The sequence below is a fragment of the Salvelinus namaycush genome, chromosome 17 (genome assembly GCF_016432855.1).
Source record: "Salvelinus namaycush isolate Seneca chromosome 17, SaNama_1.0, whole genome shotgun sequence".
Classification (NCBI taxonomy): domain Eukaryota; kingdom Metazoa; phylum Chordata; class Actinopteri; order Salmoniformes; family Salmonidae; genus Salvelinus; species Salvelinus namaycush.
The window spans coordinates 897,501-922,832 of NC_052323.1; the positions used below are offsets into that span (position 1 = coordinate 897,501).

Below are 25,332 nucleotides of genomic sequence, written 5' to 3' on the forward strand. Positions count from 1 at the left end.
AACCTGACAGGTGTGGCATATCAATAATCTGATTAATCAGCATGATCATTACACAAGTGCACCTTGTGCTGGGGACATTAAAAGGCTACTCTAAAATATGCAGTTTTGTCACACAACACAATGCCACAGATGTCTCAAGTTTTGAGGGAGTGCACAATTGGCATGCTGACTTCAGGAATGGCCACCAGAGCTGTTGCCAGATAATTGAATGTTCATTTCTCTACCATAAGCCACCTCCAACATTGTTTTAGAGAATTTGGTAGTACATCCAACCGGCTCACAACTGCAGACCACGTGTAACCATGCAAGCCCAAGAACTCCACATCCGGCTTGTTCACCTGCGGGATCGTCGGAGACTAGCCACCCGGACAGCTGATGAAACTGTGTGTTTGCACAACTGAATAATTTCTGCACAATCTGTCAGTAACCGTTTCAGGGAAGCTTATCTGCATTCTAGTCATCCTGACCAGGGTCTTGACCTGACTGCAGTTTGGCGTTGTAACTGTCTTCGGTGGGCAAATGCTCACCTTCGATGGCCACTGGCACGCTGGAGAAGTGTGCTCTTCACAGATGAATCCCGGTTTCAACTGTACCGGGCAGATGGCAGACAGCGTGTATAGTGTCTTGTGGACAAGCGGTTTACTGATGTCAACGTTGTGAGCAGAGTGCCCCATGGTGGCGTTGGGGTTATGGTATGGGCAGGCATAAGCTACGGACAACGAACATAATTGCAATTTATCAATCACAATTTGAATGCGCAGAGATACCGTGATGAGATCCTGAGGCCCATTGTCATGCCATTCGTCCGCCGCCATCATCTCATGTTTAAGCATGACAATGTCCCCATGTCACAATCTGTACACAATTCCTGGAAGCTAAAAATGTCCCAGTTCTTCCATGGCCTGCATACCCACCAGACGTCAACCATTGAGCATTTTTGGGATGCTCTGGATAGACATGTGTTCCAGTTCCCGCCAATATCCAGCAACTTCACACATCCATTGAAGAGGAGTGAGATAACATTCCACAGGGCACAATCAACAGCCTGATCAACTCCATGCAAAGGACATGTGTTGCGCTGCATGAGGCAAATGGTGGTCACACCAGACACTGACTGGTTTTCTGATCCACGCCCTACCTTTTTTTAAGGTATCTGTGACCAACAGATGCATATCTGTATTCCCAGTCATGTGAAATCCATAGATTAGGGCCTAATGAATTTATTTAAATTGACTGGTTTCCTTATATGAACTATAACTCGGAAAAATCTTTGAATTTGTTGCATGTTGCTTTTATATTTTTGTTCAGTGTGGTTGTTTCAACCAGAGAAACCAATTAAACCCAAACAAAGCTATGTTGCTAGGTAGAAGGTTCTGGAAGATGCTTGATTATATGATTTTATGGTGTAGGAAAGGAATGGTACACCAGTGATTTGCCTGTGGGAGAAGGCGGAGGAGAGCGGAGAGATGATGGCGGCGGATGCCTCGGGCGCTGTCGAACGCTGAGTTGATTAGCATTCCGTAGACGAGGCTGGAGGGCCCAGAGCGCGGCGGGACGAGAGAGAGAGGGAAAACAAGTGAGCGGGAGCCGCCAGAGCTAGGAGGCTCAGAGGGCTCCTGAATGCAGAAAAGACGGTGCTCTCATTTAGCAGCTAATTTGCTTTCATTCTTTCGTATTAATCTTAAAAGAGAAAATGGGCCACGACGGGCTCAGAGATTGACAGACCTATATGGGTGTCGATGGGTGTTGGGGCAGCCTGCTTCAAACGCTCCTCACCACTCTACACCTTTTTAATTTCCTACCTAATAAACTATCCACTGCTGTTATTGTGTAATCAAACACGCTGTAATTGTAATACCTTTAAAAATGAGACTGGTCCCACATTACCCACATAACCCACATAATCGACCGAGTGGGGGGTAGCGAAATTGTTTTTTGGAAATGACGTTGTGGTAAAGCTGTGGGGCAAACTTTTGGAAAGAAAGACCGTTGTCTTCTAATCAATCCCAAAGGTCAAATCCTATCTACGCTATAGGCTGTCTAATTCCCCCCCCCCCCCCCCCCCCCCCCGCCTTTATCAATGATTATAAAAACGTATTTATGCTGTAGAGCGGTATGATAGGGCAGACTTGTCAAGGGACTGGCTGGTCTCTGTCTTATCGGTAATGGGTTTAATTTTGCCCCTGTCTACCGCCTAATAGCCTTCCTTTGTGAGACCCATCTTGTCGACTTCAAGATGGCAGAGGCAGCGTTTCTTATCTAGGAGTTAAACCGTGGCCAGACAATCCCCTGGGTTCTCCCCCAATGGTTAGATGTCGGTTGCATATACACTGTGTACACACACGCGTCAATAGGGAATGGAGTGTTCAAGTATGTGAGGATTTGATACAATACATTGTCTAGCCGCAGAACCCCACTGCAATAGATGCCGTTAGCATAGCACTAGCATTCCATTAGTTTCTTCATTAACAAAACAGTTGCAGGTGGCTATATTTCTCTCATACACTTAATCTGTTAGCAAAATGCAGATATATCGGCGTCTGATTAAATTAAAAACATCATGAACTCAGACACGGCACTCCTCTCATGTGAAGAAATGAGTGAGAATAGTGTTGATAATCTTTCCTTAAGTACACAATAACATTTTGTCTAACCAGAAGGACTTTCAGAATCACAGAAGTCACCATAAATATGGGCTTTCCTTTTTCCTTTTCTGCTTTGTGTAACACTTCACTTATTGAGTGGTGAAATGTAGCATTCATTAATCATTCATAAAGCCTTAATGCCATAAAGAGTCATAATGCCCTAAAGAGTCATGTTTACAGTGCATTCGGAAAGTATTCAGACTCCTTCCCTTTTTCCACATTTTGTTATGTTACAGCCTTATTCTAAAATGTATTATATAAAACCTGTTCCTGATCAATGTACACACAATACCCCATAATGTCAGTGAAAACATATTTTTTTAGACTCTTTGCTGTGAGACTCAAAATGAGACCACCTTTGGTCAATTCAATTGATTGGGCATGATTTGGAAAGGCACACACCTGTCTATATAAGGTCCCACAGTTGACAGTGCATGTCAGAGGAAAAACCAAGCCATGAGGTCGAAGGAATTGTCTGTAGAGCTCCGAGATAGGATTGTGTCGAGGCACAGATCTGGGGAAGGGTACCAAAACATTTCTGCATCATTGAAGGTCCCCAAGAACACAGTGGCCTCCATCATTCTTAAATGGAAGAAGTTTGAAACCACCGAGACTCTTCCTAGACCTGGCCGCCCGACCAAACTGAGCAATCGGGGGAGAAGGGCCTTGGTCAAGGTGGTGACCAAGAACCCGATGGTCACTCTGACAGAGCTCTAGCGTTCCTCTGTGGAGATGGGAGGACCTTCCAGGAGGACAGCCATCTTTGCAGCACTCCCCCAATCAGGCCTTTATGGTAGAGTGGCCAGACGGAAGCCACTCCTCAGTAAAAGGCACATGACAGCCCATTTGGAGTTTGCCAAAAGGCACCTAAAGTAACAAGATTATTTGGTCTGATGAAATCAGGGTTGAACTCTTTGGCCTGAATGCGTCATGTCTGGAGGAAACCTGGTACCATTCCTACTGTGAAGCATGGTGGTGGCAGCATCATGCTGTGGGCATGTTTTTCAGCGGCAGAGACTGGGAGACCAGTTAGGAGACCAGTTAGGATCTAGTGAAAGATGAACGGAGCAAAGTACAGAGAGATCGTTGATGAAAACCTGCTCCAGAGCACTCAGGACCTCAGATTGGGCCGAAGGTTAACCTTCCAACAAGACAACGACCCTAAGTACACAGCCAAGACAACACAGGAGTGGCTTCGGGACAAGTCTCTGAATGTCCTTGAGTGGCCCAGCCTAAGGCTGGACTTGAACCAGTCGAATCTCTCTAGCGAGACCTGCAAATAGCTGTGCAGCGGCAGGTTCCCTTCCAACCTGACAGAGTTTGGGAGGATCTGCAGAGAACAATGGGAGAAACTCCCCAAATACAGGTGTGCCAAGCTTATAGCGTCATACCCAAGAATACTTGAGGCTGTAAACACTGCCAAAGGTTATTCAACAAAGTACTGAGTAAAGGGTCTGAATACTTATGTAAATGTGATATTTCCTTTTATTTTTTTCATACATTTCTAAAAATGTGTTTATTGCTTTGTCATTGTGGGGTATTGTGTGTAGATTGACAAAAAAATGGAAATGTAATTATCCACTTTAGAATAAGGCTGTAATGTAACAAAAGTCAAGTGGTCTGAATTCTTTCCGAATGCACTGTATATACTCTAAGGGTGACCTCTGAAGGGTGTATATTTAAGAAATAAAGCATGCGGTGTGTGGTATATGGCCAATATACTGTACCACAGCTAAGGGCTGTTCTTAGGCACGAGTGCCTGGATACAGCCCATAGCTGTGTTATATTGGCCAAATACCACAAACCCCTGAGGTGCCTTATTGCTATTATAAACTGTTTACAACCGTAATTAGACAGTAAATATAAATGTTTTGTCAGACCGTATACCATTGCTTTCAGCCAATCAGCATTCAGGGCTCGAACCACCCAGTTTATAATGGCTTTTAGAGGCCCACTGCTAATTACTGGCAGCGTCCCCTGTAGAACATGTGTCTCTCAAAGTTCAGCCTTTTCACACATCTGCCCTTTATTGTCTGTATCTGTGGGCTATGGGGTGCTTTAAACACACACACACACTCTGTACTGTACAGATATTCGCATACTCACTGTGCTCCATCCACACACATGTCGCCACCAGCGTACTCAACATGTATGAGAGCTCCACAGACTTTTTCTAACTGGAAAGGTGACATACCTCCCTGCAATATTTACCTACTGCTCATTAGGTTCTTGTTTATGTATCTACATATGTGTCTGGTACTCTTAGGGAGCTGAGCGACCCACTTTCTCCAGTGTGAGGTGCTGGCCTCTGGCTGGCTGAGAGTGCTCATTCCAGAAAATGACTGCTACCATTGCAATGAGGCTCAAGTCCAAGGGACGGTGGCACTAGGACGATAGTCCCCAGACATGCTTTTATCCAACTCTCTTCACACGTACAAATATACACACACACGTGCGCAAGTGCAAAGAAGCACAAACACACACGCACACAGGGTCAAGGCAATCATCTGTAATTGAAGTGAGTACGATAATGCCCATCCCTTTTCCCCCTAAATACTCCTACCTCCATACTCACCCATCACCCAGGTGCATTAGCCGGACTAGTGTAATGCATGTAATGGTGGTAAAAGCTCTGGCCTCCAGGTCCCCGGCCTATGAGAGACAGGGATGACATGAGTGCAGGGATGACGGGAATGTTGTGTCCCGTCTCTAACATTGCTTTCCCGTCTTTTCAGATCACGGCCGGACCAGCGGCGGCTGGGACAGGAGTCCCACCTTCATCTCTGCCGGGGGGGTTGGCACCCCCACCCCCTCCCCCGCCTCCGCCCCCACCAGGCGGCTGCCCTCCACCTCCTCCCCCACCTCCGCCTCCTCCTGGCATGGCCAGCATGCCCCCTCCACCCCCACCCCCGCCACCTCCAGGAGGAGGGCCACCCCCTCCCCCTGGCTGTGGACCCCCACCTCCCCCGCCCATCCCTGGGGCGCCGGGCATCCCTCCGCCTCCTATGATGGCCATGCCTGTCATCAAGCTGCCTTATGGACTGGAGGCCAAGAAGACCTACAAGCCTGAGGCCGTCATGAAGAGGGTCAACTGGTCCAAGGTACAGTAACGCCTCCCCAACGCACGCTCGCACACACACACACACACACACACACACACACACACACACACACACACACACACACACACACACACACACACACACACACACACACACACACCCCCCCACACACACAATAAGCTCTGTCCAATTGATCCTGACTTTTATCATCTACTCTCTTCCATTATGTGTACATTGAGGCCGGAATGACTAAAACAAATCCACTCTTTAGCATTGTACCATAATAGACATGTAGCGATTTTGCACAGAGACATCGAGTCCTGTCTTATGATGTGTAAAACACAAACTTGTTGAATTTGTGTTTGCTAAATCACTGTATACAGTTCTGAATAGAAGCATCGTGCACAGAAAACAGGCCTTTCAGATGTAGCTGTAGGTACAAATCGAGAGTGCTCTCTATTCAACACTACCCTCTGTCTGTTCAGGCAAGCGTTCACCCACAGGGCACGCTGCTCTGCACTCGGCACCCATTCGAAAAGATCCTCGCGTAAACAATGCTCGAGTGTCCTTGCATTCACACACACTCTTAGCGTTGAATAAAGACAATGTGTTTTGTAACATTCCAACGAATTTTAATACAATATCAATGGGGATCATCCTCTTCATTTGGGCTCTATCCTACTCTGAGTTCATTTATCCATTGCCCTAAGGAATCTCGGAGTTGCAACCAGCATTAATGTAGTGGTGTTTTGCAGATGCTTGTGTGTCACCATGCTTTTTAACAGCCAAAAGGAATTTGTTTTTTTCTCCCTTGGACTGCAGATTGCTGTTGAAATCACACTGAATCGCATTATCACATTATAGTTGTATAGCAAGGTTGCACATCTTATAAGAGACTTGAAGTGTTTCACATTTTATGGTCATTTCACTTTTAGAAAACATACAGTATATATAAAAAATAAAATAAAAATAAAAGATTCAGTAAATATTCCAGCAACAGCATCAACCAGTTTCTGCAACTATTTAGTCACTTTTTTACAATTTGCCTCAGAATACGTGTGACAGCAAGGATTGCAATGTAACAGGAAACCACGCAATGGAAATGGTAAAGATTGATTACAGCAGCATCTGAAATGTGTTGAAGACGCAGGTTTATGTCACCACTTCTACACCTCATATGCAAATTCCACAGCCGTGCCTAGACCCATGCAGGCCTGGTGATGGGTAATATTATTTATAACATTATACAGCTGCCCGGGATGGGAATTCCTTTGTGGATACAGTTAGAGAGACAACAAGTGAGCCACTTGCATCTCATTATCATCACTGTGTGCGTGTGTGTGTGTGTGTGTGTGTGTGTTTGTGTGTGCGTCATTGTCTGTGTATTTGTCTTTATTTGTGTATTCCTGTGTGCGTGTGCGTGTGTGCATTCATGAGTGCACCACTTTGGCACATCCGTCTCTGTCCCGGCACGGCAACGACTGAATGTGCGTCTGCATTAACCTTGCCTCCGCAGGCGCTAGGGTTTGGAGATGCAAATGAAATGGCTAGATAGCACTCAAAGGCATTCAGAGCCACCTGAGGAAAAGCAATCTGTGTCTCTTGTGTCTATTAAGTGGTACCAGAGTCATCTGTCTTCTCTGTTCGGAGCAGATGGAGCCATGGAGGTGCCAAGCACTACTGTGGCCTGAGCTTTAAAAAGAATCAGCAGAAGGAGGGACCTAGAATATTGTCGTCATGCCCCCCTTTCCTATAACCGCCCCATAACCAGTAGTGTACTGTAGCTATATGAATAAACACATTTGCAGGCTTTAAAAATAAATTGGAGAAAGGAAGGACCGAGAAGTTTGCCATCATTCAAACAGCGCCACCCGTCGCCACAGGTGCATTTGTTATGTTTTTTTGCTTTGTTTTTTGAAACGGAGCAGAGGAGGATCTTGCATCGTGGTAAATTATTGTACACACTCTGCTGTTTTATCACATGTGCCGTGATGTGCAATGATGTCCAAAGGGAAAAATGGTGTTTGAAGTAACATCTTTTTTGTAATATTGCAAACAAACATTGTAGTTTCACAGCTACGGATTCTATTTTTAAGCCCCATAACAACACGTTTGCTGTAGCTACATATGAAAACAGACATTTATTGGTAACTTGATGTTTATGCAGTTGAAGTCGGGAGTTTACATACACAATTCCTGACATTTAATCCTTGTAAAAATTCCCTGTCTTAGGTCAGTTAGGATCACCACTTTATTTAAAAAATGTGAAATGTTAGAATAATATTAGAGAGAATGATTTATTTCAGCTTTTATTTCGTTCATCACATTCCCAGTGGGTCAGAAGTCTATATACACTCAATTAGTATTTGGTAGCATTGCCTTTGTTGTTTAACTTGGGTCAAACTGAATATATCCATTTCACTTCTGCTAGCTTGCTAGCCACGGCCTGCTAGCTGTCTGAATCGCTGTGTCTCCAGCCAGCCCAAACATTCACTGGACCCTTATGATCACTCGGCTACGCATGCCTCTCCCTAATGTCAGTATGCCTTGTACATTACTGTTCTGGTTAGTGATTATTGTGTTATTTCACTGTAGAGCCTCTAGCCCTGCTCAATATGCCTTAACCAACCATTTAGTTCCACCTCCCACATATGCGATGACATCACCTGGTTTAAATGTCTCTAGAGACAATATCTCATCATCACTCAATGCCTAGGTTTACCTCCAATGTACTCACATCCTACCATACATTTGTCTGTACATTATGCCTTGAATCCATTCTATCGCGCCCAGAAACCTGCTCCTTTTACTCTCTGTTCTGAACGTACTAGACGACCAGTTCTTATAGCCTTTAGCCGTACCCTTATCCTACTCCTCCTCTGTTCCTCTGGTGATGTAGAGGTTAATCCAGGATCTGCAGTGCCTAGCTCCACTCCTATTCCACAGGTGCTCTCATTTGTTGACTTCTGTAACCGTAAAAGCCTTGGTTTCATTCATGTTAACATTAGAAGCCTCCTCCCTAAGTTTGTTTTATTCACTGCTTTAGCACACTGCCAACCTGGATGTCTTAGCCATGTCTGAATCCTGGCTTAGGAAGACCACCAAAAACCCTGAAATGTCCATCCCTAACTATAACATTTTCCGCCAAGATAGAACACCCCAAAGGGGGTGGAGTTGCAATCTACTGCAGAGATAGCCTACAGAGTTCTGTCTTACTATCTAGGTCTGTACCCAAACAATTTGAGCTTCTACTTTTAAAAATCCACCTTTCCAGAAACAAGTCTCTCACCGTTGCCGCTTGCTACAGACCACCCTCTGCCCCCAGCTGTGCCCTGGACACCATATGTGAATTGATTGCCCCCCATCTATCTTCAGAGCTCGTTCTGCTAGGTGACCTAAACTGGGACATGCTTAACACCCAGGCCATCCTACAATCTAAGTTTGATGCCTTCAATCTCACACAAATTATCAATGAACCTACCAGGTACAACCCCAAATCCATAAACACGGGCACCCTCATAGATAACATCCTAACCAACCTGCCCTCCAAATACACCTCTGTTGTTTTCAACCAAGATCACTGCCTCATTGCCTGCATCCATAATGGGTCTGCGGTCAAACGACCACCCCTCATCACTGTAAAACGCTCCCTAAAACACTTCAGCGAGCAGGCCTTTCTAATCAACCTCGCCCGGGTATCCTGGAATGATATTGACATCATCCCGTCAGTAGAGGATGCCTGGTTATTCTTTAAAAGTTCCTTACTCACCATCTTAAATAAGCATGCTCCATTCAAATAAGCATGCTCTGCACCCCCCCACAGCAACCACCATCGATAAAAGACAATACTGTGGAGCCGTCTTCATCGACCTGGCCAAGGCTTTCGACTCTGCCAATCACGGCATTCTTATCGGCAGACTCAACAGCCTTGGTTTCTCAAATGACTGCCTCGCCTGGTTCTCCAACTACTTCTCAGACAGAGTTCAGTTTGTCAAATCGGAGGGCCTGTTGTCCGGACCTCTGGCAGTCTCTATGGGGGTGCCACAGGGTTCAATTCTCGGGCTGACTCTTTTCTCTGTATACATCATTGATGTCGCTCTTGCTGCTGGTGATTCTCTGATCTACCTCTATGCAGACAACACCATTCTGTATACATCTGGCCCTTCTTTGGACACTGTGTTAACAAACCTCCAAACGAGCTTCAATGCCATACAACACTCATTCCGTTGCCTCCAACTGCTCTTAAATGCAAGTAAAACTAAATGCATGCTCTTCAACTGATCGCTGCCCGCACCCGCCCGCCCGTCTAGCATCACTACTCTAGATGGTTCTGACTTAGAATATGTGGACAACTACAAATTCCTAGGTGTCTGGTTAAACTGCAAACTCTCCTTCCAGACTCACATTAAGCATTGGATGTAGTCTATCACAGTGCCATCCGTTTTGTCCCCAAAGCCCCATATACTACCCACCACTGCGACCTGTATATGCTCATTGGCTGGCCCTCACTTCATATTCGTTGCCAAACCCACTGGCTCCAGGTCATCTATAAGTCTTTGCTAGGTAAAGCCCCACCTTATCTCAGCTCACTGGTCACCATAGCAGAACCCACCCGTAGCACACGCTCCAGCAGGTATATTTCACTGGTCATCCCAAAGCCAACTCCTACTTTGGCCACCTTTCCTTCCAGTTCTCTGCTGCCAATGACTGGAACGAATTGCAAAAATCACTGAAGCTAGAGACTTATATCTCCCTCACTAACTTTAAGTATCAGCTGTCAGAGCAGCTTACCGATCATTGCACCTGTACACAGCCCATCTGTAAATAGCCCACCCAACTATCTCATCCACATATATATATTTTTTTTTTTGCTCATTTGCACCCCAGTATCTCTACTTGCACATTCATCTTCTGCACATCAACCACTCCAGTGTTTAATTGGTATATTGTAATTACACCACAATGGCCTATTTATTGCCTTACCCCTCTTATCTCAACTCATTTGCACACATTGTATATAGATTTTTTTCTACTGTGTTATTGACTTTATGTTTGTTTATTCCATGTGTAACTGTGATATATGTTTCAAACTGCTTTGCTTTATTATTGGCCAGGTCACAGTTGTAAATGAGAACTTGTTCTCAACTAGCCTACCTGGTTAAATAAAGGTGAAATAAAAAATATAAAATTAAAATAATAAAAAAAGTTTCGGGTAGCCTTCCTCAAACTTCCCACAATAAGTTGGGTGAATTTTGGCCCATTCCCCCTGACAGAGCTGGTGTAACTGAGTCAGGTTTGTAGGCCTCCTTGCTCACACACGCTTTTTCAGTTCTGCCCACAGAACACGTCTCGTTCCTGAGCGGTATGACGGCTGCGCGGTCCCATGGTGTTTGTACAAACAATAGTACGCATGTATAGATGAACGTGGTACCTTCAGGAGTTTGGGTATTGCTCCCAAGGATGAACCAGACTTGTGGAGGTCTACCATTTTCTTTCTGACGTCTTGGCTGATTTATTTTGATTTTCCCATGATGTCAAGCAAAGAGGCACTGAGTTTGAAGGTAGGCTTTGAAATACATCCACAGGTACACCTCCAATTGACTCAAATGATGTCAATTAGCCTATCAGAAGCTTCTAAAGCCATGATATCATTTTCTGAAATTTTCCGAGCTGTTTAAAGGCACAGTCAACTTAGTGTATGTAAACTTCTGACCCACTGGAATTGTGATACAGTGAATTGTCTGTAAACAATTGTTGGAAAAATGACTTGTGTCATGCAAAAAGTAGATGTCCTAACCGACTTTTCAAAACTATAGTTTGTTAACAAGAAATGTGTGGAGTGGTTGAAAAACGAGTTTTAATGACTCCAACCTAAGTGTATGTAAACTTCCTACTTCAACTGTAGGTGAAGGCCTTATCTTTCAACTGGTTGAATAGCAGGCAGGTACAACCTCACTGTAATTAAATGTTGGAGAACGAGCAGAAGAACTGAAGGAGACTGTATAGAGATGGTAGGGAGGGGAGAGAGAGGTAGAACGAAACAGAGAGCTTAGGATGGAGAGTGAGTGTTTGTGTCCGCCTCTTGCTTTTTAAATTCATGCACAGGAGAAGTCTCCGTCTCTTAAAAAACAGCAGGGGAAAAAAACACCAGCTCCGGATAGTAAAAGCAGCCAACATCAATAAAGTTAGGATTTTAACATTTTCATGCAGCGACGCTGGAGATGGTTGCCTGAAGGTGCCGTAATGTTATATCTCCTATGGTTAGACTACCTTACCACTGGGGAACAGCAACACATTCACTGTAAAGTAAGGCAGTTTGCAGCAGCAGTGTGGAGTGAAAAACAAAATACGAGGAAGAAACAAAACGACCTCAGAGATTCCCTCACTTTCTCAATATAAGTAGTAAATATATATATATATATATATATATATATATATATATATATATATATATATATATATACTGCTCAAAAAAATAAAGGGAACACTTAAACAACACAATGTAACTCCAAGTCAATCACACTTCTGTGAAATCAAACTGTCCACTTAGGAAGCAACACTGATTGACAATAAATTGCACATTCTGTTGTGCAAATGGAATAGACAAAAGGTGAAAATTATAGGCAATTAGCAAGACACCCCCAATAAAGGAGTGGTTCTGCAGGTGGTGACCACAGACCACTTCTCAGTTCCTATGCTTCCTGGCTGATGTTTTGGTCACTTTTGAATGCTGGCGGTGCTTTCACTCTAGTGGTAGCATGAGACGGAGTCTACAACCCACACAAGTGGCTCAGGTAGTGCAGCTCATCCAAGATGGCACATCAATGCGAGCTGTGGCAAGAAGGTTTGCTGTGTCTGTCAGCGTAGTGTCCAGAGCATGGAGGCGCTACCAGGAGACAGGCCAGTACATCAGGAGACGTGGAGGAGGCCGTAGGAGGGCAACAACCCAGCAGCAGGACCGCTACCTCCGCCTTTGTGCAAGGAGGAGCACTGCCAGAGCCCTGCAAAATGACCTCCAGCAGGCCACAAATGTGCATGTGTCAGCATATGGTCTCACAAGGGGTCTGAGGATCTCATCTCGGTACCTAATGGCAGTCAGGCTACCTCTGGCGAGCACATGGAGGGCTGTGCGGCCCCACAAAGAAATGCCACCCCACACCATGACTGACCCACCTCCAAACCGGTCATGCTGGAGGATGTTGCAGGCAGCAGAACGTTCTCCACGGCGTCTCCAGACTCTGTCACGTCTGTCACATGTGCTCAGTGTGAACCTGCTTTCATCTGTGAAGAGCACAGGGCGCCAGTGGCGAATCTTGGTGTTCTCTGGCAAATGCCAAACGTCCTGCACGGTGTTGGGCTGTAAGCACAACCCCCACCTGTGGACGTCGGGCCCTCATACCCCCCTCATGGAGTCTGTTTCTGACCGTTTGAGCAGACACATGCACATTTGTGGCCTGCTGGAGGTCATTTTGCAGGGCTCTGGCAGTGTTCCTCCTAATCCTCCTTGCACAAAGGCGGAGGTAGGTCCTGCTGCTGGGTTGTTGCCCTCCTACGGCCTCCTCCACGTATATACACACAATACCCCAAAATGACAAAGTGAAAAAACTTTTTGGGACATTTTTGCATATTTATTTAAAACAAAAAACAGATACCTTATTGACATAAGTATTCAGATCCTTTGCTATGAAACACGAAATTGAGCTCCGGTGCATCCTATTTCCATTGAGCATTCTTGATGTTTCTACATCTTGATTGGAGTCCACCTGTGGTAAATTCAATTGATTGGACATGATTTGAAAAGACACACACCTGTCTATATAAGATCCCACAGTTGACAGTGCATGCCAGAGCAAAAACCAAGCCATGAGGTCAAAGGAATTGTCTGTAGAGCTCCGAGACAGAATTGTGTCGAGGCGCAGATCTGGGGAAGAGTACCAAAAAATGTCTGCAGCATTGAAGGTCCCCAAGAACACAGTGGCCTCCATCATTCTTAAATGGAAGAAGTTTGGAACCACCAAGACTCTTCCTAGAGCTGGCCGCCCAGCCCAACAGATCAATTGGGGGAGAAGGGCCTTGGTCAGAGCTCTATAGTTTCTCTGTGGAGATGGGAGAACCTTCCAGAAGGACAAACATCTCTGCAACATTCCACCAATTTGGCCTTTATGGTAGAGTGGCCAGACTCTACCATAAAGGCCAAATTGGTGGAATGAGAAACAAGATTCTCTGGTCTGATGAAACCAAGATTGAACTCTTTGGCGTCACGTCTGGAGAAAACCTGGCACCATCCCTACGGTGAAGCATGGTGGTGGCAGTATCATGCTGTGGGGATGTTTTTCAGAGGCAGGGACTGGTGGACTAGTCAGCATCAAGGGAAAGAGGAACGGAGCAAAGTACAGAAAGATCCTTGATGAAAACTTGCTCCAGAGCGCTCAGGACCTTAGACTGAGGCTAAGGTTCACCTTCCAACAGGACAACGACCCTAAGCACACAGCCAAGACAACACAGGAGTGGCTTTGGCACAAGTCCCTGAATATCCTTGAGTGGCCCATCCAGAGCCCGGCTTGAACCCAATCGAACATCTCTGGAAAGACCTGAAAATAGCTGTGCAGCAAAGCTCCCCATCCAACCTGGCAGAGCTTGAGAGGATCTGCAATGAAGAAGAGAAGAAACTCCCCAAATACAGGTGTTCCAAGCTTGTACCATCATACCAAAGAAGACTCGACGCTCTTATCGCTGCCAAAGGTGCTTCAACAAAGTACTGAGTAATGTTTATGTAAATGTGATATGTGATAAAAAATCAAATAAAAATTAGCAAACATTTCAAAAAAACTGTTTTTATCATTATGGGGTATTGTGTGTAGATTGATGAGGGGGAAACAATTGTGTAATCAATTTTTGAATAAGGCTGTAACATAACAAGTTGTGAAAAAAGTCAAGGGGTCTGAACTTTCCGAAGACACTGCACCTCATTGCACTCAACTCACTCAAGTTCACAGTTGCAGCTCATTCATCCTTCATCCGCAGGTGAACTGCATTCACAGCAGGTGGCCTTGTCAATGGCCATCAAACTTTACATGGCATGAGTAACCTCTAGCTTCCAAAGAGTAGGAGTGTTGTGTCCAATTATCATTTTCTCCTGTCATATGAGTCAACCAGTGTAAGTTAAATACGCAAGTGATTAATACTCAAACGGCATTGTTCCATATGGTATGCTAATTGTATTTTACTTCAATGACAGTATGTGTCCATTAATTCAGGGATTCATCACAATGTCTACATCTAAGGCTGCGTTTTCACAGGCAGCCCAATAATGATCTCCGGACTAATTATTATCTGTTTGGTCAAAAGACCAATTGGTGCCAAAATATCAGAATTGGGCTGCCTGTGTAAACTCAGCCTCAAATCCTACATCACAGCAGCATGTAATGTTCAACCCTCTGCTGTTCCACGCTTTTCATGTTGCTTCATTTAGCACAACATCCAATGGACATTTTGCAGTGTTCAGCTGTACATTGGCTCACTTCGAATATAACTTCTGTTATAAGCATACACATGATACTGTACACTATTGTTTGCAGAGCAGATCCACAGTGTCAGGACCTGATGTGAATTAGTTACAGTAGGGCTGGAGTAGGCCACTCCATAGTGCCCGGAATGGGCCTATGAGGGGGAGAGCGGCCCACAGGCACTACAGTATTCCATCAGGCCATCACCACAACAGCCCTCACACTCTTTCCTATTCTCATTGGCCCTACTCTCCATTATCTCACCCATGGCCACCATTACGGCACTTTGCACCGAGCTGCACTCACTTTCGTTTACTTGTGTTTCTTTAATCGCCTGTATAATCGCCCGCCCTTGCAACTCGCGTCACTTCGTCTTGTCGAGGGGCTAATAACACAGGCTGCAATGAGACGCCACTTGTGTTGGCCCCACACTGAGTGCCGTAACAGTGCGTCTCTCAGAGTGTCGTCACAGTCTGCAGCACTCAACACGACCCGTAATGGACTTCCGAAGGACTTCGCAACACACATTACTAGCCAATTATCAAGCGCAAATACAGCAAGAGGTGGTTATTGCCATTCTGTATGTACAGAAGCCCGCCATCGGGGCCACTGTACGTTACGGCGGGCCACGGTAGGAGCCACGGTAAACAAAGGGGCCGTTTTGTTCTGCGTGTGTGCCGATTTAAAAGGCGTCTCAATTTTCCTCGGGAGAATTCAACAAGAGTCTCAATTTTGGCTGGGGTCTTCTAGGCGCACCTAATTATTTGGCACCGTCACATTTATGTAATCAAGAGATGGCCCTCTTGGTGATAAGGCTTTCTGTCTCGTGTTTTAATGAACTGTGAGAGCTAGTACCTATGCTGATGTGAAAGGAAAATATATGTAAACCACAAACTAACACCAACATATGTGAACCCTTGCAAATCTTTGGTGATTTTGGTTTGTTTATTTTTTTGTGCCCCAAACCAAGACAAAGTAGTGGTATTTAGGTTGCAGGATAGATTAATAAAGCTAGATCCAAAATATGTACAATACAGTGCATTCGGAGAGTATTCAGACCCCTTAGCTTCTTTCTCATTTTCTTACGTTACAGACTTATTCTAAAATGGATTAAATGGATTTGTTTCCTCATCAATCTACACACAATACCCCATAATGACAAAGAAAAATATTTTGACATTTATGCAAAGAAAAACTAAAAACTAAAATTGAAATATGACATTTACATACATTTTCCTTCGGCAGCGATTACAGCGTTGAATCTTCTTGGGTATGACACTACAAGCTTGGCACACCTGTATTTTGGTAGTTTCTCCCATTCTTCTCTGCAGATCCTCTCAAGCTCAGTCAGTTTAGATTGGGAGTGTTGCTGCACAGCTATTTTCAGGTCTCTCCAGAGATGTTCGGTCGTGTCCTCAAGTCCGGGCTCTGGCTGGGCCACTCAAAGACTTTCAGAGACTTGTTGCGAAGCCACTCCTGCGTTGTCTTGGCTGTGTGCCAAGAAGGTGAACCTTCGCCCCAGTATGATGTCCTGAGTGCTCTGGAGCAGGTTTTCATCAAGGATCTCTCTGTACTTTGCTCCGTTCCTCTTTCCCTCAAATCCTGACTAGTCTACCAGTCCCTGCCGCTGAAAAACATCCCCACAGCATGATGCTGCCACCCGCTTCACCGTAGGGATGGTGCCAGGTTTCCTCCAGACGTGACGCTTGGCATTCAGGTCAAAGAGTTCAATCTTGGTTTCATCAGACCAGGTAATCTTGTTTCTCATGGTCTGAGACTCCTTTAGGTGCCTTTTGGCAAACTCCAAGCGGGCTGTCGTGCCTTTTACTGAGGAGTAAAAGTCTGTCTGGCCACTCTACCATAAAAGTGTGATTGTTGGAGTGCTGCAGAGATGGTTGTCCTTCAGGAAGGTTTTCCCATCTCCACAGAGGAACTCTCTACCTCTGTCAGTGACCATTGCATTATTGGTCACCTCCAAGGCCCTTCTCCCCCGATTGCTCAGTTTGGCCGGGCGGCCAGCTTTAGAAAAATTATTTGTGGTTCCAAACTTCTTCCATTTAAGAATGACGGAGGCCACTGTATTCTTGGGGACCTTCAATGCTGCAGACATGTTTTGGTACCCTTCCCCAGATCTGTGCCTCGACACAATGCTGTCTCTGAGGTCTACGTACAATTCATTCGACCTCATGGCTTGGTTTTTGCTCTGACATGCATTGTCAACTGTGGCACCGTATATAGAAAAGCGTGTGCCTTTACAAATCATGTCCAATCAATTGAATTTACCACAGATGGACACCAATGAAGTTGTAGGATGATAGATGGAAACAGGATGCACCTGAGCTCAATTTCGATTCTCATACCAAAGGGTCTGAGTAATTATGTAATAAAGTTTATTTTTTTATTTTTTTTATTCATTTGCAAAATAAAAAAATATAAACTGTTTTTGCTTTGTAATTATCGGGATTTGATTGATGAGGATTTTTTTTTAGTTCAATCCATTTGAGAATAAGGTTGTAACATAACAAAATGCGGAAAAAGTCAAGGGGCCTCAATACTTTCCGAATGCACTGTATGTTGATAAACACTGGCATGTGAACTTTCAAACGGACAAAAAGACGCACTAACTTTACAATATGCCGACGCTGGCTTCTAAGGCAGATCACCTTCAAACTAGGCAGAGGGCCTATAGCTTGTCATTAAGTACTGTTACTCACACAGCTGAGTTTTGCAGAGCTCTGGGTGTACGTCACTCCAGCTTAAGCTGTCTCGAGAATGAGGGCCTGAAAGGTTTTTGAGCCTGGGCTGTAACAATGAAATCCAAAATGTATCTAAACAGTTATTTGATTAATTCAACTTTAAATTTCCTCAATATCACTATCAACACTGCTCAACAGTTTTCATATCAATGGCTAATACATTATACATTTTCACAATATCTCAGCATAATATTGTAGGATTATTATTATTGGTAGTTGTATTATTAACGATTAGAATTTTTGGTAAACGGAACATGTTGTGTTGCATTAGTTTATCCAACACAATTCATTCATTGGCAGTGAGTATGCCTACGGGTCGGCGATAAAATATAACTTCAATTCTTTTATAGGCCTAAAGAATGTTACAATTTCTTCTCTCCTCTCGTGCTTGACTTTTTATAACTACTGGGAGACATTAACAGTATGAAGGTGTTTAAAATCACTAGCATATACAGGTCATTTCCAGTACCTTATTCAATGTGCAGGGGTACTGGAGTGGTTGAGGTGGATATATACACAAAATATGACTGGTAGTAGGATATACTATACATGTAAACAGGGCTAAACAGTTACTGGTATTAGGAATATATAAATACTTGGTAATATAGTAATGTCAATATATACATGTTGTCACGTTCCTGACCTGTTTTCTGTTAGTTTTGTATGTGTTAGTTGGTCAGGATGTGAGTTTGGGTGGGCAGTCTATGTTTTGTGTTTCTATGTTGGTAAATGGGTGACCTGATATGGCTCTCAATTAGAGGCAGGTGGTTTTCATTTCCTCTGATTGAGAGCCATATTAAGGTAGGTGTTTTCACATTGATTGTTGTGGGTGGTTGTCTCCTGTGTCAGTGTCTGTATGTTACGCCACACGGGACTGTTTCGGTATCGTTCGTTCGTTCGTTTTTGTATGTAGTCTGTTTCCTGTTCATGCGTTCTTCACGTTATATGTAAGTTCGTGTCCAGGTCTGTCTACATCGTTTATTTGTTTTGTAGTTTATCAAGTGTATTTCGTTTCGTCTTCGTCTTGTTTAATAAATCATTATGTCACATAACCACGCTGCATTTTGGTCGAATCACTACTCCTCCTCTTCGTATGAAGAGGAGGAGGAAATCCGTTACACATGTGAACAAGAGTAATAATGATCTTTAGCAGGATCAATACTAATGGTAACGGCAATCAATAATCAATGGACAGCAGCTTAATGGAATAATACATCGAATCAAAAATCATTTTAACAGCAGCGTAGGTTGTGTCTGAGTGGGTATGGACGTGGGTGGGCATCGAGTCAGTGTGGATAGTCTGTGGGAGAGGGAGAGCAGTAGATGTTAGCCATATAGCAGTCTTATAGCAGTCCAGGGGAATAAGCTGTTAAGGATTCTGTTTGTCTGAGCCTTGATGCACCGGTACTGCCTGCCGGATGGGAGCATGGAGAACTGTCCATGTCTCGGGGGGCTGGAATCTGGCAATTTTTCAGGCCTTTCTCAGACACCACCTGGCATGTACGTCCTGGATGGCTGGGAACTCGCCACCAATGATGTGCGGGGCCAGTTGCCATACCAGATGGTGATACAGTCAGTCAGGATGCTCTCAATGTTGCAGCTGAGGGCCAAGCCACATTTTTTCAGCCTATGTTGCCGTTCCTTTTTCACGACTGTTCTGGTGTGAGAGGACCATGTTAAGTCTTCAGTGATGTGGACACCGAGGAACTTGAAGCTCTTGATCCTCTCCACTGTGACTCTGTCAATGTGGATGGGGGTGCGCACCCCCACCCTCCTGTTTCCTGTAGTCCACAATCAGCTCCTTGGTCTTGCTGATGCTAAGGGAGAGGTTGTTGTTGGGGGCACCACACAGCCAGTTCTCTGACCTCCTCCCTGTTGGTTATCAGGCAAACAAGATGATGAATTTGGAGTCGTGCGTGGCCACACAGTTGTGGGTCAACAAGGAGTACATGAGGGAGCTAAGCACACACCCCTGAGAGGCCCCTGTGTTGAGAGTCCGCATGGTGGAGGTGTTGCCTACTCTCACCACCTGGGGTCGGCCCATCAGGAAGTCCAGGATCCAGTTGCAGAGGGAGGTGTTCAGTCCCAGGGTACCAAGCTCGGTGACGAGCTTCGATGACACTACGCCGAGCTGTAGTCAACAAATATCATTTTCACATGGTCGAGGGCAGTGTTGAGTGCAATTGAGATTGCATAGTCTGTAGATCTGTTGGGGCGGTATGCACATTTGAGTGAGGTGATTTTCCATGCTTTCAAAGCACTTCAGGATTACACATATTAGTTCTACAGGGTGGTAGTCATTGTTGCAGGTAGCCTTAGAGTTTTTGGGAACAGGAATGATGGTGGTCAGGTTGAGACATGTGGGGATTAAAGACTGGAACAAGGAGAGGTTGAAAAAGGACTGTGAAGAGGCCTGCCAGCTGGTCTGCGCATGTTCTGAGAACGCACCCTGGAGTACCATCAGTATGTGTTGACCAGATTAAAAACCTTACTCACGTCGGCCTCGGAGAGTGAGATCACCCTGTCCTCTGGGATGGCGGGGGCCCTCGTGCATGGTACAGACACATCATTGGATAGATCACGGCTAGGTCTACTTTTGTAATCCGTAATGCACTGTAGCCCCTGCCACATGCGCCGAACGTCGGTGCCGGTGTAATAGGATTCCACTTTGTCCCTATATTGTCCTTTTGCCTGTTTGATGGTTCTGTGGAGAATCATAGCAGGACATCTTGTAAGTGTTCATGTCCTCGGCCGTAGCCTCGGAGTTTGTTGCAATAGCCCTGTGTATGGTAGATCTGTCCTTTAGTTTAGCACATAGTTTAACACATACCTCAGTGTTAGTCTAGGGCTTTTGATTGCTACTTACAGCTATTTTCACTCACATATACAGTACACTCTAATCTTAATTCCTACCCTCAGATGTCCACAGACTAACCCATATTTCCCAGTACACTACAATTTTACTATGTCATTTTGCAATATATCCTTCTATTTTACTGTGATGTGTTACGCGGGTCTTGAACAATCAGAGCTGCTGTAGGCCTATATGCAAATAGTCATTGCCTTATATGGATCTGTGCATTCACTTTGAACTGGACTGTTGTTTACAGCATGAGTAGATGTGCTTGTTTTGTGATCAAAACGAGAGCTGCATGTAACCACCTGTGTACATTTGTTCATAAATGAATGTCTTAAAGTAATGATGGACTGTCGTTTCTCTTTGCTTATTTGAACTGTTCTTGCCATAATATGGACATGGTCTTTTACCAAATAGGGCTATATTCTGTATACCACCCCTACCTTGTCACAACACAACTGATTGGCTCAAATGCATTAAAAAGGAAAGAAATACCACAAATTAACTTTTAACAAGGCACACCTGTTAATTGAAATGCATTCCAGGTGACTACCTCATGAAGCTGTTGAGAGAATGCCAAGAGTGTACAAAGCTGTCATTAAGGCGAAGGGTGGCTACATTGAAGAATCTTAAATATAAAATATATATTTGATTTGTTTACCACTTTTTTGGTTACTACATGATTCCATGTGTGTTATTTCATAGTTTTGATGTCTTCACTATTATTCTACACTGTAGAAAATATTAACAATAAATAAAAACTCTTGAATGAGTATGTGTGTCCACACTTTTTGACTGGTACTGTATATACACACAAAAGTAAGTGGATTTGGCTTTTTCAGCCATACCGTTGCTGACAGGTGTATAAAATTGAGCACACAGCCATTCAATCTCCATAGACAAACATTGGACATAGAATGGCCTTACTGAAGAGTTCAGTGAATTTCAACGTGGCACCGTCATAGGATGCCACCTCCAACAAATCAGTTTGTCCCCCAAAAATTCTGTGCTGTTATTGTGAAGTGGAAACGTCTAGGAGCAACAGCGTCTCAGCCGCAAAGTAGCAGGCCACACAAGCTCACAGAACTGGACCACCAAGTGCTGACACTCCCTGCCCGAATGCATAGTGCCAACTGTAAAGTTTAGTAGAGGAGGAATAACGGTCTGGGACTGTTTTTCATGGTTCAGGCTAGGCCCCTTAGTTCCAGTGAAGGGAAATCTTTACACTACAGCATACAATTACATTCTAGACAATTCTGTGCTTCCAACTTTGTGGCAAACATTTGGGGAAGGCCCTTTCCTGTTTCAGGAAAGCAAGTCCATACAGAAATGGTTTGTTGAGATCGATGTGGAAGAACTTGACTGGACTGCACAGAGCGCTGACATCAACCTGATCGAACACTTTTGGGATGAATTAGAACGCCGACTGCGAGCCAGGCCTAATCGCCTAACATCAGTGCCCGACCAATGCTCTTCTGGCTAAATGGAAGCATGTCCCCACAGCAACGTTCCAACATCTAGTGGAAAGCCTTCACAGAAGAGTAGAGGCTGTTATAGCAGCAAAGGGTGGACCAGCTCCATTTTAATGCCCATGATTTTGGAATGAGATGTTCAACAAGCAGTTGTCCACATACTTTTCGTCATGTAGTGCTTTTTTGTGTGTGTGTGTTTTGTACAATAAAAAAAAAACATACATAGAAAAAAACTATAAACAACTTAACATTTACATACATACATTTCCACAAACATTAATGACATCACACTTGCTCAGTCCCACATTCTCACCCTATCCACACCCAATGATGTTTCTAATACTTGTAAGACTCTGCCCCATATGATTTCAAATTGTGTTATGTTTCTGTCTGTAGCCAGATTTCTTTCGATATTTAAATAATAAAGCATTTGATTCTTCCATGTTATTAATGTTGCATTATCATTTGACTTCCAGTATTGATGTAATAGCTTCTTCATCAACTCTCATGCAGCGAAGTTGTCAAGCGTCTCAACCTTAAGAGAAACTGATACATTGGACTATTTGTTCTAGTCATTTTAATCCATTAATATTTTTTTGGTTTGTGCTGTGTTTGGCGCATATCAATGGAGTGCAATGGGTGACGGGTGATCACCACACACACACACACACACACACACACACACACACACACACACACACACACACACACACACACACACACACACACACACACACACACACACACACACACACACACACACACACACACACACACACACACAAAATGAGTGGGGTTTGAAGAAATGACATTTAAGTGGAGTGGTAGCCAGACCGGCTGTGGATAGAATGACAACCTCTGATTGCACCTTGCGATAAATTAATCCTCATTGTGTTGTTGCAGATAGTACCTCAGGAAATGGCAGAGAATTGCTTCTGGATCAAAGTCAAAGACGAGAAGTTTGAGAACCAAGACCTTTTTGCCCAGCTCTCCCTCAGCTTTTCCTCCAGGACCAAAGGTAAGCAGGCCCCATTAGGCCTCTGCACTCCTTTACTAATGAATATACACACACACACACTTTGTTTGGCCACCCGGCTCTGGGAAACCAAGTGGCTTTGATCTCCAGACACTTTAGGAAACAATTTGTCTCCGTGAAATGTTGATTATCGTTAAAACCATCCTCCTTTTCTTGTGTCTTTGAACATTCCGGCTGTGGATGGTTGTGTGTTGAAATCTCTCTGAGCCAATTAGGGTTGTGTGTCAGGGTTTCGAAGCTGGAGATACAGTAGGGATTCTTTGTATTTGTTGAGTGACTTTCGGTGTGTGTGTGTGTGTGTGTGTGTGTGTGTGCACGTGATGAAAATGACTCCTACACAATGTGAATTCTTGCAAAAAAAGTTAAATGTTATTGCATTTCTCTGTGTAGGTGTATTTATGCGTTTGCATATATCTTTGTGTGTTTGTATGCATGTGTGTGACTGAACTGAGGACAGTCACACTTGACTTGGCACAGCCTTTTCCAGTCCAGTAGATGCTCCTCCAAAGGGAGACCCAGTGAAGGAAGCTCTGGGAGTTTATCTTCTCAGTTTGTTTCTGAGATCCACATCCAGACTACCTAACTTGCTGATGAATAACACAAGCCGAAGGAAAGCGAGTTTGTTTTTTGAGGGAGAGGGTGTGTGGTGGTTGTAATTCCTGCCCTAGTGGGAGCGTAGGGGTAAACTGAAGGACCTCTGTCATACAGAACTGGAATTACAGGTCTTCTCTGAGTTGGTGGGTGTGATGACTTCCAGGGTTGAGATCAATTCCAATTTACTCTTGAAGTCAAATTCAAATTCAAATGTTGTTCTTCAAGTAACGGAATTGGAATTGAATTAGACTGTTTGGACTCAAAATGTAATGTTCAATATTTGTACATTTCCCAGTACAGTGGAGTGAAAGCACATAGTCTAAAATATTACGGTAGGATGTCAATCTTCTTTCCTATATTTCTAGTATAGCTATGCAATCTGAACAATGACATGATCAGCCGGAAAGCCTGAGGGAATTTCATTAAAATGGGAATTTGTGGAATTGTTGGGGATAATATTGGAATTGGGAATTTAATTCTTGGAATTGACCTAACATTGCAATTCAGAGAAATTTAATTATTTCTGAATTCTAAGACTGACCTGTAATTTGAATTGAATTAAATGGAATTTACAGGGAGAGTTGAATTAGAAATTCATTTGTGAAATTGACCCCAATCCTGTTGACTATCCGTGTCTCCTCACTGTCTGTCAGGACACAAGCCAGACTGTTGGCATTTCTCCTCTCCTCTCTTCTCTGCTCCTCCTCTCCGCTCCTACTCTACTCCTCTCCCCTCCTTTCCTCTCCACTCCTTCTCTCCCCTGAAGACTACATAACAAAACTAATCTCTCTGGTGCTCCATGAAATAAACAGCAATGTAGCCCTTAAGCTGGGATGTGATTGGCTGGCACAATGCAGACGGAGAGAATAATAGCGGGAACGAGGGAGCAAATTTAGCTGGGCTTAATGAAGCAAAAGGTAAAGGCCAAGAGCCATGTCACTGCTCTCTCTGCAGGAGAGACGACAAGACACAGGCTGAATCCCAAATCACCACCTTCCCCTTGCCCCTCCATTGATACGTTTACCCGCACCACCGCCATTTGCACAAGTGTCCCAAAGCTGAGGGAGTGAAAATTATCAAGGGCGTAGGGGCTAATTAGACCCTCAGATGGCCACTTCGACTGAGCCAACAAGGTTGCAGGCTTCAGAGCCAAGTGCTATCCCTGACACGCACTGCAATATGTTTGCGCAATTTCATACAAAAGAATGGATCGGCGTGCCTAATTATATGCATTGTGCATTTGTTTGTCTGATTTCCAGACTTGACACATGTAATTAAATGTTTAACTGTTACTGAGGTTTATATTTTTTTAAACAATTTGTTAATTTGATTTTCATGCTCACATTTAAAAGTGGAACATGAATTGCGTCATTCAAGTCTGGAGTCTGTCCCTAAGTTGATGGG

General features: G+C 44.2%; 1 protein-coding gene across 1 annotated transcript in view; it reads left to right on the plus strand.

Moving 5' to 3' along the window:
- Positions 1–25,332, plus strand: part of LOC120061859 (protein diaphanous homolog 2-like) — a 467,422-nt gene that overhangs the window by 214,274 nt on the left and 227,816 nt on the right. Inside the window, exons 18-19 of the mRNA XM_039011641.1 lie at positions 5,381–5,746; positions 23,202–23,316. Coding sequence (XP_038867569.1) covers positions 5,381–5,746; positions 23,202–23,316 — 481 coding nt within the window. The remainder of the gene's footprint in view (positions 1–5,380; positions 5,747–23,201; positions 23,317–25,332) is intronic.